General features: G+C 56.6%; 2 protein-coding genes across 16 annotated transcripts in view; one reads left to right on the top strand and one right to left on the bottom strand.

Annotated features, from left to right (window-relative positions):
• Positions 1-1,002, bottom strand: part of PACS2 (phosphofurin acidic cluster sorting protein 2) — a 75,859-nt gene extending 74,857 nt beyond the window's left edge. For all 15 annotated transcript variants that reach the window (XM_086841881.1, XM_086841880.1, XM_086841872.1 and 12 more), the window contains exon 1: positions 833-1,002. In XM_086841881.1, the coding sequence (XP_086698007.1) occupies positions 833-960 (128 nt within the window). In that variant the 5' untranslated portion in view covers positions 961-1,002. The remainder of the gene's footprint in view (positions 1-832) is intronic.
• Positions 1,003-1,186: 184 nt separating this feature from the next.
• Positions 1,187-9,039, top strand: SEC22B (SEC22 homolog B, vesicle trafficking protein). Its single transcript, XM_086841882.1, has 5 exons — positions 1,187-1,382; positions 1,604-1,713; positions 6,068-6,228; positions 6,558-6,704; positions 7,020-9,039. Exons 1-5 carry the CDS (start codon positions 1,308-1,310, stop codon positions 7,172-7,174), a joined length of 648 nt encoding a protein of 215 aa, XP_086698008.1. The 5' UTR covers positions 1,187-1,307; the 3' UTR covers positions 7,175-9,039.
• Positions 9,040-13,432: the final 4,393 nt, after the last annotated feature.

The raw sequence follows: 13,432 nt of genomic DNA on the forward strand, positions 1-13,432 counted from the left end.
AGATAACCTGCAATTGCAGGACTCAGGATTGCTTCTACCCCCTCTATCTTCCTGCCCATGACTGTGGGCAGCGTTTATACCGGGATAGTTCTGGTCCCTACAATACAGGGGCACGGCCACCACGTCCAACCTGCTCTCTGGATGGCGCAGAAGACAGAGGGATTTGGGGGGCTTTGTAAAGCTTGCAGAGCTTTACGTTCCTGCCAGGTCAGCCTGATGACTCTGCTCCCTTTCTTGCTCGCTCGCTACGTCCTCGTTTAAAGCAAAACAAAAGAGAAAGAGAAGCGCCTCAAAGATGTGTCTCCGGCACGTTCAAATCCTCATAGGCGTTCCGTTCCGAGCCGGGCTTGTAGGAGCGCAAGATGCATAAAAACTAAGAGGAATGCCTGCCGTGCAAGGGGAACGGCCGCGTGTTTACACACGGCAGAGGCGGGGACACAGAGCAAAACCATCCCGGCAGGAAGGGATGCGCACCCCCAGCCCATCCCCGCGGGGCGCTTCCCGGGGAAAGCGGCGGCCCCGGGGGAGCCGAACCCTGCCAGGGCCACAGCGGGGGGCTCGGGGGGACCCTCGCTGTGGAGGTGACCCCCTCACACACCCGGCACGGGCGGCAGCAGCCCCCCACCCCCGGGAGGGTCGCACCTCCGCCCATCCCAGAAGGCTCGGAAGGGACGGGAGGAGCCGTGCCCGTCACTGCGGTAGCGGCGAGGGGTGGGAAGGGGCGCTGCGGTGGCGGGGAGCACCGCGCGGGTGATGGCAAAGAGGGTCGAGGGAGCAGCCGCGAAGCCGGCGAGGAAAGGGGGTGGGGTCCGCGCCCTCGCCCGCCCGTTACCTGGGGACGCAGCTGGGGCTGGAGCCGTCGATCTCCCAGGTGGCGAAAAGGTTCATAGGCACGGGCCGCCCCAGGGCCCCGGTGCCGCCGGGGAAGCTGAGGCGGCTCCGCTCGGCCGCCGCCGCCATGGCTGTGCCCGCCGCCCTGGCGCGCGCCCACCGCGCCGGGCCGCCCCGCCCCGCCCGCGGGGGCGCGTCACGGGGCGGGGCCGGGGGGCGGGGCCGGGGGCGCGGTCACCGGCGGGGCGGGGCTCGAGGCGGGGCGGTTCTGCCGAGGGGGCGCGGCCGCGGTTCGTGGGCGTGGCCGTGCGGAGGGGCCGCGGCCGCTCTGAGGGGGCGCGGCCTCGGCGTGGCGCAGGCGCAGACGCGGCCGCCGCGCTTCCCAGGGCCGGGCGGAAGCGGCGGCGGGCGCGCACCGGAAGCGGCGGTGGCAGTTTCCGGGCGGCTCCGTGGCAGGGCGGGCGGCGGGCGCGACCATGGTGCTGCTCACGATGATCGCCCGCGTGGCGGACGGGCTCCCCCTCGCCGCCTCCATGCAAGAGGACGAGCAGGTGGGGCCGGCGGGGTGGGGCCGGAGTGTCGGTGAGGAGCGGGCGGGGGGCGACCCGCGCAGTCCCCTCACACGGCGGCGCGGCTCTGGCACGAGCGTTTCCCTCCCGGTGGTGGCGGGCGGGCGGGAGGGAGGGAGGGAGGGGGAGAGGCAGCGGTGCTGTCGGGCCGGTGCGGCTCCGGTAGCGCCCCAGCAGCTCGTTGTCCCTCCCTGCCCCCTCAGTCAGGCCGCGACCTGCAGCAGTACCAGAGCCAGGCGAAGCAGCTCTTCCGCAAGCTGAACGAGCAGTCCCCGACCAGATGCACCCTGGAGGCAGGAGCCATGGCTTTCCAGTGAGTACCGGGAGGGGGGCGGGGGATACCGGCTCCGCTGCCGTGGCAGTGACCGAGGGCTCACCTGGGTCCCGGTGAGGGATTGCTGGAAACGGGGAGGCCTGGAAGAGGTGGCCGGTCAGCCCTGCTGGAAAGGGAGAGCGTGCGAGCTGTCACTGCTGGGCGCAGGTGTCTGCCACTCGGTTTTCATCCAGGTTCCTTGTTCTGCCTTTGCTGCAGACAATACAGGTTCTGTTCCCTTTCTGCTTTTTTGTTTCTTTGCGCTCTCTGTTGTGCCTTGGCTGCGTCTTCTGGGCCTCCTGTCTTTAAAGAGATGTGTCCTTGTGAAGGCAGTCTGGCAGTGCCACCGTGAGCTCCTCCTGTGCAGGATTGTCCTCTCTGTGCCCTGTGAGAGCTCAGCTTTCCGTGCATTACAACACACCGAGCATCTCTTGACTATTTCTATTATTATTGTCTTAATATCTGACAGACTTCTTTCTCTCATCCAATTGAAATTCAGTCTTATTCTTGCTAGATTTGTTGGGCGTGTTTAATTAATTTCCTAAACTGTTTGAGAACTCTGGACTTCAAAGCACTTTTGGCATTCTCCAGTAGCATTCCTGCAAGAGAGCATGGATGTGAAAATAAGGAAACCCTACAGAGGTCAGACATCCTTATTTCTTAATAGCAGGGGAGGTGGAGAGGCAGGTGAGCAGAGGGGGAATTGCCAGTCCCTGAAAGGCAGGAAAGCTTGTGTGTGAGGAAGGAGATGCTTCTTTCTGTGACATGTCATTACCTGGCAGAATAATGCTTGAGAACTTAGTCAAGATCCTGCCAGAACTGTGACAGGAATACCCTCAGGGAGTCTCAAAGCCCAGGTGCTGGGTGGGGTCTGCAAGCAGAGTTGTGTCCTTGTGGCAGGAATGTGCCAGGATTCCCACAGCAGGATCCCCCTGGGCTCCAGGTGACTCCGGGTGCCTGGGTGTGTGTTTATGGCTGCCTGAGGGGGAGGTGGCCTTTGAACACAGGGCAAGGTTGTCTTCAGGCCTCTGCTCCAAGAGCCCTTTAGCAAATCTCCCACCCTGTCCCTTCCCTCAGAGATTCAGCAACGTGAAGAGATGGAAATGGGAGTTTATTGGGTGGGAAATCTTTGGTAAAAGCCGTGAGGTTCTGAGGGATGCTTTTCTTGTGGTTGTCTTACATATGCTAACCGTGACAAGATTTTGAAAAAAATCTCTCTGGGCTTCTGGTTGCCTTTGATAGGGAGCTAGAGTTGTCAAAGGATGGCCCTGATTGTCCCTTATCTCCTGTTGGATTGGGATGCTGTTGCTGGGGTTAAGTGCTAAGGGCTGCTCTTGTTTTTTTTTCTACAAGCTAAATCTTCCCAGAATTTAAAAACTCCCTGGTTTCTGAGTGTCCCCTTGGCACAGCATGGGTGCAGCTCTGCCTGGCAGTGAATTCTTGGGAAAGAGCCTGTGTAGGTGCCAGTAAATCCCTTCTTGAGTTACTTCCATGATGCAAGCAGAGCGATGTCTGGGAAGGCAGCAACACTTGCCCAGGAAATCAAAGCCTCTTAGCAGTGGCTGTAATGACAGCAGTTGTGACGAGGAAGGAGGGCTTGGGCAGGCCTGTTTTGCCAGCTGTCTCAGAGGAGCAGCCAGCTTACCTGGCTGGCAGACAGGCAGGCACAGGAGTGTTCTTCCTTCTGGGCTGACTTACTCCCTGGGTAGGTTTTGCTGGCCACTGACAGCTGCTGCTGCAGAGCACTTGCTTCTGCCTCCTTTGAGGTGGGACATTACAGCAGGGCCTGTGTTGAAAGAACACTTTCAGGTCAGAAACTTTCCTCTGCAGGAAGGGGAGGTGACAGGGGAATTTGAGATTTAGTCTAAAATAACGCTGACAGATGACCACGCCGCTCGTTAACGCAGCACAACCAATCTTTTTCTGCCACATCAGAGCTCTGACTGCTGAGGGCAGCACAAAACAGGACAGAGCATTTAATGGGGGGAGTTAGCAGCGTGGCCAAGGGTACTGCTGAGCTTGCTGAGGTGGTGTTGAACGTCTTTAGCTTCATCAGTTCAAAGCAGAGATGAGCCTTACTGAAACTTGAAGTGTAAATTGTGAGCACTTAGGTGATTTCAGTCAAATGCTATGCCCAGGTTTCAGCTGCAAAAGCTGTGTCACCCTTCCAGCATCAGCACTGGGGACTGTGCAGGTTCAGGAGCACCGGCTGCTGTGCTGTCAGTGAGCAGGTGACCTTTGGCTGAGGAATGGCTGCAGTGACTCTTACCTGTCATTTAACAGCAAGCCTTGGCCTTTGTTACTGTTGCTGGGATAAAGCTTTTCTCTCTCAAAACCTGCAACATGATTACAAGGAACCTGCTGGCTGCACTCTGCAGAGCTAACAGTGGCAAATGGCCACATCTGCCCCTTGTGTGGACATGCAGGCAGGTGCTGTGCTGAGGCTTGGAGGTGCACACAGAGTATAAAACTGAGGAGCCCAGCTGTGCAGCAGCTCTGGTCTGAAGTCAACAAAATTGTCTGAATCTGGGGCAGAGTGAGGTGAGCTCACCCTCTGTGGTGCTGACAGACCAACTTTAAATCCAACACACTGAATATCACACCAGGGAGAAGGAAGTGGGAAATGCAGCTGAAGAGCTGCAGGCGGGACCAGCTGGCCCAGGCAGAGATAAACAGACCTGTGCTGATGGAACCTGTTCCTCAGAGTGCTCTCACCTGGAGAGTGCTGCTCCAGCTGTGCTGTCAGAATTCCCTTCTGGCACTGCTTCTCCTCGCCTCAAAAGATTTGTTCAAGTCTTGCTCGTCGTGGCAGTGGTTAAATCAAGCTCTGGATGATGATCTGTAGCAACCCCAATGTGGCAAGCAGGTCTCCAGGGCTAAGGGAAGAACAGAGGCTTGATGATGTAGTGTAGTATTAATCTGGGCATTGATGCAGTCCAAGCTGAGGAACATAAAAAGGAACAAAGGCCACGGGCACGTGGGGATGTGCTGTGGAACGGATTATGGCAGCTGGAGTTTCTTGCTTCTGGTTGGGGTGAAGCAGTTGTTGATTGAAGGCTGCCAGGGTTCACACACAGACCATATAGAGGCAGGAGAACTGGATACTCCTGAGCCCAGGAACAAGGTGAGGATGGCTGCTTTAGAGGACATGGCCCTGGTGGGGTGTCTGGAAAAACACTGAGGAGGGGGGGAAGTTGTTTTGTAAGCCAGATTGTGTTTATTAACAAAATTTTAAGCTGCTTATTTTACTACAGTGCCCTCAGGACCTGGATCATTTCTTTAATACACTGCTAATCTTTATGCTAACCAGACTAATGCTCAATGGCATTACTCAGAAAGCCAAAGGAAGGTAACCTAAAAGTAGCATTCACACTCCACCCTGAGGAATACAGATAAGCATTCAAAAGTGTTTACAGGGCTGTTTACTGTCTCCACCCCCTTGGTTTTGGTGGGAGTATTGTAGCCTTTATTTTTATATTGGCTGAGCAAGGAGGAAGATTCAGTTGGGAATGTGGAGCAGAAGAGTGAAGCCTAAATCATCTCCAGGTTGGTGCTGGGGTGAGAAGAGAACCCTTGTGCCCTCAGCACAGCAGCAGCTGTGCCACTGTGTGCTTTGGAGCTCCTCACCTTGGAGAACTGATGGCATGGTCACACCTACCCATGGCGAGCCTAGGAGGTCACCAGAACCCATCTAGCACCAGCACCGCTCCCCAGCTGCCCCTGTGGTGATGCATGTGCATAGCAGCACCCTTCCAACTCCCCTGCAGGCTGCTGGTGGTGGAGGAAGGCAATATCCAGCCCTCTGAAATGGAGAGGGACAGCTGGCAGTCACTGGGTGACTCCCCAGCACGCTGAGACCAAATTCCTGTGCGTGTCTCCTCACCTCAGTGCCTCAGCTTCCCATTTGTGGGTCTCAGGTACTTGGCTGTGCTGCCAGTTAGGGATGTGTTGGCCACCTTCCCCTCTGCTCTGCTGGCAAACTTTCCTGTGCTCCCCTCCTCCTGACTGCAGGGTGTCCTCTCTTCTATATACTCCTAAATTACAACTCTTTTGTCTCTGGTATTTTGTGAAGCTAATGGTATTCACAGGCCAGCTTTTATTCATCTGAAGTCAAAGCCCAAGACTGTTGGCATGGGTGTAGGGTCTGAGGCTACAAGAAAATTTATTTTGGCTAAAGAAAAGTTAAGCCATTGCTTTGCAGAAAGGTTTGCACTTGATCCAGACATAGAAAACCAGAAGTTCTTGTGCCCAGTTCTCATTGCCTCATAGGAATAAAGGTGTGCAGGGTGGTGTTTGACAGGACAGGTTTAAAATTGACTGATTGATTGACTGGTGCTCTCTGCCATTGTTTTAGCTACATCATCGAGAAAGGAGTGTGTTACCTGGTCCTGTGTGAAGCTGGATTCCCCAAGAAACTGGCCTTTGCATACCTGGAGGACTTGCACTCAGAGTTTGATGAGCAGCATGGCAAGAAGGTTCCCACAGTGTCCAGGCCCTATTCCTTCATTGAATTTGGTGAGGCCCCTCTCCCTGTGGCTAGTCAGGGAACCTCTTGCTGGGAGGGAGCAGCAGCCACGGGATTCTCTGCAGCTTGTCCTGTGGAACTGACAGCTCAAATTCTTCTTGGTGCTTGAGACATGGGTGTTGTGAGCAGGAGAGCTGAGAAGTGCTAGGGAAATGGTACATGTCCTTAGGTTCAGATTTCCTGCTTTTAGTCTCTTGGCCTCACTCCAGTGAATATTTGCATGTAGTCTTCTGGCTGTCTCAGCAGTGCTCCCGCTCCTCCTGCAGCCAGGAGCTCTGTGCTGTGTGAGACTCCCCCTGACAGCCCTGTCTCCTTCCAGACACCTACATCCAGAAAACCAAGAAGCTCTACATCGATAGCCGGGCGAGGAGGAACCTGGGCTCCATCAACACAGAGCTGCAAGATGTGCAGAGGATTATGGTGGCCAACATCGAGGAGGTCCTGCAGCGAGGAGAGGCCCTGTCAGGTACTGGGGATGGCCAGTGTTTGCTCACACTTCTGTCTCCTCGGGCAGCTGGGTGGGCAGAGTGTCCTGGGGGGAAAGGCTTCACCCTGCTGAGAAAAGCAGTGAAGCCAGTGGGTGTTTCAGCTGGAACAGCTGGATCCTGAAACATCTGGTGCTTCTGTGGGGAGAGAGCAGCGCCTCTCAGCTCTCATGCCAGCAGGAATAGCCCTGGAGCACGGCAGGGAGGCACCAGCCACAGAGAAACTTGTGCACTTTATGTAACATTTGGGGAACAGTCAGTTAATCCTAACTCCTCTCCCCTTTTCCCTTTGGCAGCTCTTGATTCCAAGGCCAACAACTTGTCCAGTCTGTCCAAGAAGTACCGGCAGGACGCCAAGTACCTGAACATGCGCTCCACGTACGCCAAGCTGGCGGCCGTAGCCGTGTTCTTCATCATGCTGATTGTCTATGTGAGGTTCTGGTGGCTGTGAGCCCGCCCAGCCGTGGAAGAGGGAAAGCCAGTAGCCTGGCAGGTGGATGTGTGCAGGACACTGCTCATGGGGGATGTGCATTAGAATCCACACAGGACCATCACCTTCGCAGGAGTGTCCTGGAGCTGTTAGGTGGCACCACCTGGCTACTGCATCTCTTAGTGGAGCCTAACACTTGGTGTAAAGGCTTGTTGACTGCAGGCTTTTCCTCTGAGGCAGTTTGCACTAGGATACTGCAGAGTTTGGCCTCCCAAGGTTCTTCCCCCTCCTGGGGCACTCTGGGAACAGTCAATCAGTGCTGTTTAGCATAATCACATTGTACATCCTCCTGTTGAGTAGCTCTAGTGGGAACTGGACTCTAATGAACATTCCTTGTGTTGGTAATGTTTGCTTTTTTAGAATCTGGGTCTGCGGTTATTTTTCTTTCTTTCTTTTTCGAGACTCCCCCGTTTGAAGGCAAATATTTCACTGTACATAAAACCAGCTTTCACCTCTGTCAGAATACCTGTTGAGTGTTCTGTGTCTGACCTCCTGGCTTGTTACACTTTAAATTGCTTTAGGAAGAAATGGATGTTGAACTATGCCTTAAGATACATTCTGTCCAGTACTAGGAGGGGCAGTGGGAGGCTTCTGTATTGACTGGTTCCTGCAAAATTAAACCCCGGGTTTCTAAGTGTCCACTCTCCCTCTCCTGACAGCTGTGTGTGACAGTGTGTTTCCAGGTGAACAGGGTGTGTAATTCATTGCTGTTGTAATGGGCACAGTGCAAACTATGTCAGCACTCTCTATTTTTCCCTTCTAGCTGCAGATTCACTACATTATTTCCTTCCTTTTTGTAACTGTGCTTTCTTTCTGAAATGTGTCAAAACTGCCAGCATTTCATCTCTGGGATCCTTGTTTTCTTTCTCCCTCTTTTCCTCACCCAAAACAACCAAAAAAGCAGAACTCTGAATGTTGTTGTGAAGAAAGGGCAGTGTTTCTTTAAAGAACACTTTAACTTTACATGAAGGATTAGGATAACTTTAAAACAGTGTAATCCTTTAGAAACACAACCTCTTTTACCCGTGGTCACCTTCTCCCTACCTCACTTGGGAAGCTGAAACTGTAGGTGAAGAAAAACTCATTATGGGGCAATAGTATAGAGCTTCTTCTTTCTTATGGGCCAATCTCTGTATCACCAGTGTAATGTGGTTATTTTTTTTTTTAATAATTGTTTTTGGTCCACCTGTGCTAAGGAATAACATTTTAGCAGTCAGATTTTGGTTTGATTAGGGGAAAAAAAAAAAAAAGGAGAGAGAAAAAGAAGAAACCCCGCAGCTCAGGCGCTCTGCTGCACTCAAGTGTCTGCCACTTGGTAAAGGAAGCAGGTGGTGTCACAGAAGGAGGTGTCAGGACTGCCCAGCACCTTTTACAAGCACATAACCTCGTGCAGTTCTGGATGTACAAACTGTGACCTGGAAGTGTTTCCTGCCACTGGCTGGGCAAGCACAGCTCTTGTCCTGTCTGGGAATGCTCCTCAGCTTGGCACCTCGTTGGACTGGCAGAATGCAGTCAGCACTCGTCCACCGATGAACCCAGCAAATCTGAGCTAAAGTGATCCGGTTTCTGCATGATGCCTCTAAGTGTTACTTTGTAGGCTGCTTTATTCTGATTATTATCGTTATTTTAAGTCCTTTGAAGTGGTGTCCCTAGCAGGTGAATGTCCCAGTGATGTAGGTGTGTGTAATGTTAGGTGCTGGAAGGTCTCACCGTTCAGACACCATGGATTGTTGTGGCTGAGGGGGGGAGATGTTTCTGCAGCACGGGGGAGCAGCTGCCTCCTGCAGCCCCCGTGTCAGCAGTGAAATAAATGCTTCTGAAAAATCCCCTCTGCGGCCCGGAGCGTCCTGCGTCTGCTTGCTGTGCCCCTGGGGCTGCTTTCCTTCCTCCCACAAGAGGCTGAGGAGCCCATAGATGGAGCCAGCTGGGATAAGGATTCCCTTTGGGAGGCAGGAGTAGTTGAAAGAGGTGATCCTGGCCGTTTTCTGCCGGGGAAGCTGAACTCTGGTTCTAGCAGGGCTCTCCCTGCTGCCCCATCTCTGCCTGTCGCAGGCACCTCTGGGCGCGGCTGGGAATTTACGGGGATGGTGTGGCCGTGCTGTTGGTGGGGGCAGCAGGAGCAGCAGCTCGGCCTGGCAGAGCAGGGGGTGTGTGTCCTCAGCGAGAGCCGGGCACGGAGCTGCGCCCGCCGAGGAGTCCTCGGGGCCCTTGCAGCAATTTCCGAGCACGGAGCCCCTCTTGGATCCCCCGAGGAGAGCGAGGTGCTGCTGCCGCTGGGCTCTGCGCGCCTCCTGGGCGCTGAGCTGCGCTCCTGTGCGGCTCCGAGGGGAGGGGGAGCCGCTGCTCTGCTCTCCGTGCCCGCTCAGGGCGGTCCCGTGGCCCCGGGGAGCTCCGTGCCCGGCCCGGGGGGGATCGGGGGGGATCGGGGGTCCCGTGCCCGGCCCGGAGGGTCCCGGGGGTCCCGTTCCCGGTCCGGAGGGTCCCGGGGGGGATCGGGGGTCCCGTGCCCGGCCCGGAGGGTCCCGGAGGGTCCCGTTCCCGGTCCCGTGGGGGATCGGGGGGTCCCGTTCCCGGTCCGGAGGGTCCCGTGGAGGAGCAGGAGCTCCGTGCCCGGTCGGGGGGGTCCCGTGCCCGGTCCGGAGGGTCCCGGGGGAGATCGGGGGGTCCCGTTCCCGGTCCCATGGGGGATTGGGGGTCCCGTTCCCGGTCCGGAAGGTCCCGTGGGGGATCGGGGGGTCCCGGTCCGGAGGGTCCCGTTCCCGGTCCGAAGGGTCCCGGGGGGGTCCCGTTCCCGGTCCGGAGGGTCCCGGGGGGGATCGGGGGGTCCCGGTCCCGGGGGGTCCCGTTCCCGGTCCCGGGGGGGATCGGGGGTCCCGTTCCCGGCTGTGCCGGGCCGGTCCCTCCCGGCCCGGGGCTCTGCCTGCAGGTGGCGGTGCCTGCCCGGGCCAGGGGCTCCTCCTCGGGTCGCCCCCAGCTCCTGGCCCTGCCCTGGCATCTCCGTGGAGCCGGGGATGTGCCTGGCCAGGCTCTGCTCCCCGGCCTCGCCCCACCGGCGCTTGGCTGTCACCGAAACCGAGCTGGAAAATTAAAATAAAACAAAATAAATTATTAATAAACGATATAAAGGACAAAATCTAGCGCTGGGGTGCTTGGCTATTTGCCAAAAACACACCTTTAGCTCAAAACAATATTCTTTATCTACTGTTATGTTACAGGCCTCATGCATATTCATGAGTTTATTCAAACATTCCTTTGAGTTTAGGTGTTCTTTTGCTTGGTTTTAACTTTTGACTTGTCTTCGTGCTATCTTGTAGATTAAACTCATGTATTTTATTTCTTCTCGTGGTTCTGTCTTGTTTTTACACTCCCTGATAACGAGGAGTCAGTAAATTGGGTTTTGGTTTTCGTCACTGTTATCTGATCACTCAATCTACAAAATCGAGGAACTATCTAATTATCTTACACCGTTCTCTGAGTTAATTACATAAAAAAAATTAACATCACATAGTCTCTATTTGGATATTATGCCACAGCCTAAGATAAAATTTATTTATCAAGTGACTATTTACTAATTATGTAAGCTGTACGGGGCACACATAAACTCACAGATTATATTATACTAAAAAAAAAAAACAATTACAAGGAAATATAAATTATACTATATTAACATTTTGGTGATTAATAATAAAAATATGCAAAAGCTAATACATAAATGTGAAAGCCAATACTATATTGTCATTTATAACACCTCCTGCAGAGATGAGGGGCTTTGTCCTGCATGGGGCACATGTGGAGCACCCCTGGGTGTCTTTGTGCCACTGCAGGGAGCAGGGGCTGTGTACCAGGGCTGTGGCTGTGCCCCACTGCCCACGGGCGGGTCTGGGGCACGGGGGTTTCCTCCCTGAGCCATGCAGCAGGAGCAGACAGGCAGAGCTGGTTCCCAGATGCTGCCAAACCTGCCACGGGTGGGGCACTGTGGAGAGGAAGGGTGCAGCAGGATGGTAAAAGCTGGCTGGGTGCTCCAGCCACCGTGTCAAATACAAACCAGGTCCCAGCACTGGCACCACTCTGGGAGCAGGAGGGTTCTGCTTTCTGTGTTGATTTGGGCACCAGCTGCTTCCTCTGCTTTGAAGCAGCTCCTCGTGCTTGCCAACCCCTCTTTTGAGTAGGTTTTGAGAAAGATCCAGTTCCAGCATCTTTTCCTCTGGGAGCCCAGGGCAGTCTGGCCACAGATGTTTTCTGGCAGCTGTTTTGCCATGGGTTAATGTCCCAGTGCTGTGGAGGGTTGTGCCTGCAGCACCTGCCCAGAGCACCCAACACCAGAGAACAGCAATGGCCGGGGCAGCAGGGCTTGGAGTTCAGACTTTGAACACCACAGCCCTCGTTCTCCTCCCCTGCGTGAGGATGCTGCAGCTCTGGAGGGCTCTGAATCCCAGCAGGGCCAGGAGGGATGTCCCACAGAGCCAGGAGGGGTGTCCCACAGAGCCAGGAGGGATGTCCCACAGGGCCAGGAGGGATGTCCCACAGAGCCAGGAGGGGTGTCCCACAGAGCCAGGAGGGATGTCCCAGCAGGGCCAGGAGGGATGTCCCACAGAGCCAGGAGGGATGTCCCAGCAGGGCCAGGAGGGATGTCCCAGCAGGGCCAGGAGGGATGTCCCACAGAGCCAGGAGGGATGTCCCAGCAGGGCCAGGAGGGATGTCCCACAGAGCCAGGAGGGGTGTCCCAGCAGGGCCAGGAGGGATGTCCCAGCAGGGCCAGGAGGGATGTCCCACAGAGCCAGGAGGGATGTCCCAGCAGGGCCAGGAGGGATGTCCCAGCAGGGCCAGGAGGGATGTCCCAGCAGGGCCAGGAGGGATGTCCCACAGAGCCAGGAGGGATGTCCCACAGGGCCAGGAGGGATGTCCCAGCAGGGCCAGGAGGGATGTCCCAGCAGGGCCAGGAGGGATGTCCCACAGAGCCAGGAGGGATGTCCCAGCAGGGCCAGGAGGGATGTCCCACAGAGCCAGGAGGGGTGTCCCACAGAGCCAGGAGGGATGTCCCACAGAGCCAGGAGGGATGTCCCACAGAGCCAGGAGGGATGTCCCACAGAGCCAGGAGGGATGTCCCACAGGGCCAGGAGGGGTGTCCCACAGAGCCAGGAGGGATGTCCCACAGAGCCAGGAGGGGTGTCCCACAGAGCCAGGAGGGATGTCCCAGCAGGGCCAGGAGGGATGTCCCACAGGGCCAGGAGGGGTGTCCCAGCAGGGCCAGGAGGGGTGTCCCACAGGGCCAGGAGGGATGTCCCACAGAGCCAGGAGGGATGTCCCACAGGGCCAGGAGGGATGTCCCACAGGGCCAGGAGGGATGTCCCACAGAGCCAGGAGGGATGTCCCACAGAGCCAGGAGGGATGTCCCACAGAGCCAGGAGGGATGTCCCACAGAGCCAGGAGGGATGTCCCAGCAGGGCCAGGAGGGATGTCCCACAGAGCCAGGAGGGATGTCCCACAGAGCCAGGAGGGATGTCCCACAGGGCCAGGAGGGATGTCCCACAGGGCCAGGAGGGATGTCCCACAGAGCCAGGAGGGATGTCCCAGCAGGGCCAGGAGGGGTGTCCCACAGAGCCAGGAGGGATGTCCCACAGAGCCAGGAGGGATGTCCCACAGAGCCAGGCTGAGGCCTCGGGAGGTCCCCCCTGCCCCTCGTGCTTTGCTGCGTTGCCTCAATGTGACCTTTTGGGAGGGAGGATGTCGATTTTCTGCCACCCGACAATGAAGGCTGCTCTGAGGGCTGGGTGCTGGGTTGGCAGCTGGCCAGGGACAGCTGGCAGTGGGACCAGCCCTGCTCCACTGGCCCGAGCTAGCGGCACATGCTGCCCCAGAGCAGCCCTGGGCTGTGCCCTGTCCCTGTCCCGCTGATGCTGCTGTGCTGGTCCTGAGCGCCCAGCAAGTCCCAGGGCAGGACTTGGGGCACCTGCCAAGCCCCTGACCCCCTCCCTGCTCTGTCCCTGCTGGTCACCCCGGACCCGAGCTCTTGGGGGGTCGCTGAGGATGCTGCACTGGGAGAGGTGGGCTTTGACTCCTCCACCGCAGACACCCTCCTGCACGTCCTGCACAGGCTCTGACCCTCCTGCCCAGATGTATTCCTGGCTCTGCTCTCTCTGGAGCAGCCGTGCCACCTCCCCTGCCCAGCCTGTCCCCCTTCTCCCCGGCCCTGAGCAGCTGCAGGGTTTGCCCGCAGCT

Source organism: Cyanistes caeruleus, chromosome 9 (assembly GCF_971803275.1).
Source record: "Cyanistes caeruleus chromosome 9, bCyaCae1.hap1.1, whole genome shotgun sequence".
Lineage (NCBI taxonomy): Eukaryota > Metazoa > Chordata > Aves > Passeriformes > Paridae > Cyanistes > Cyanistes caeruleus.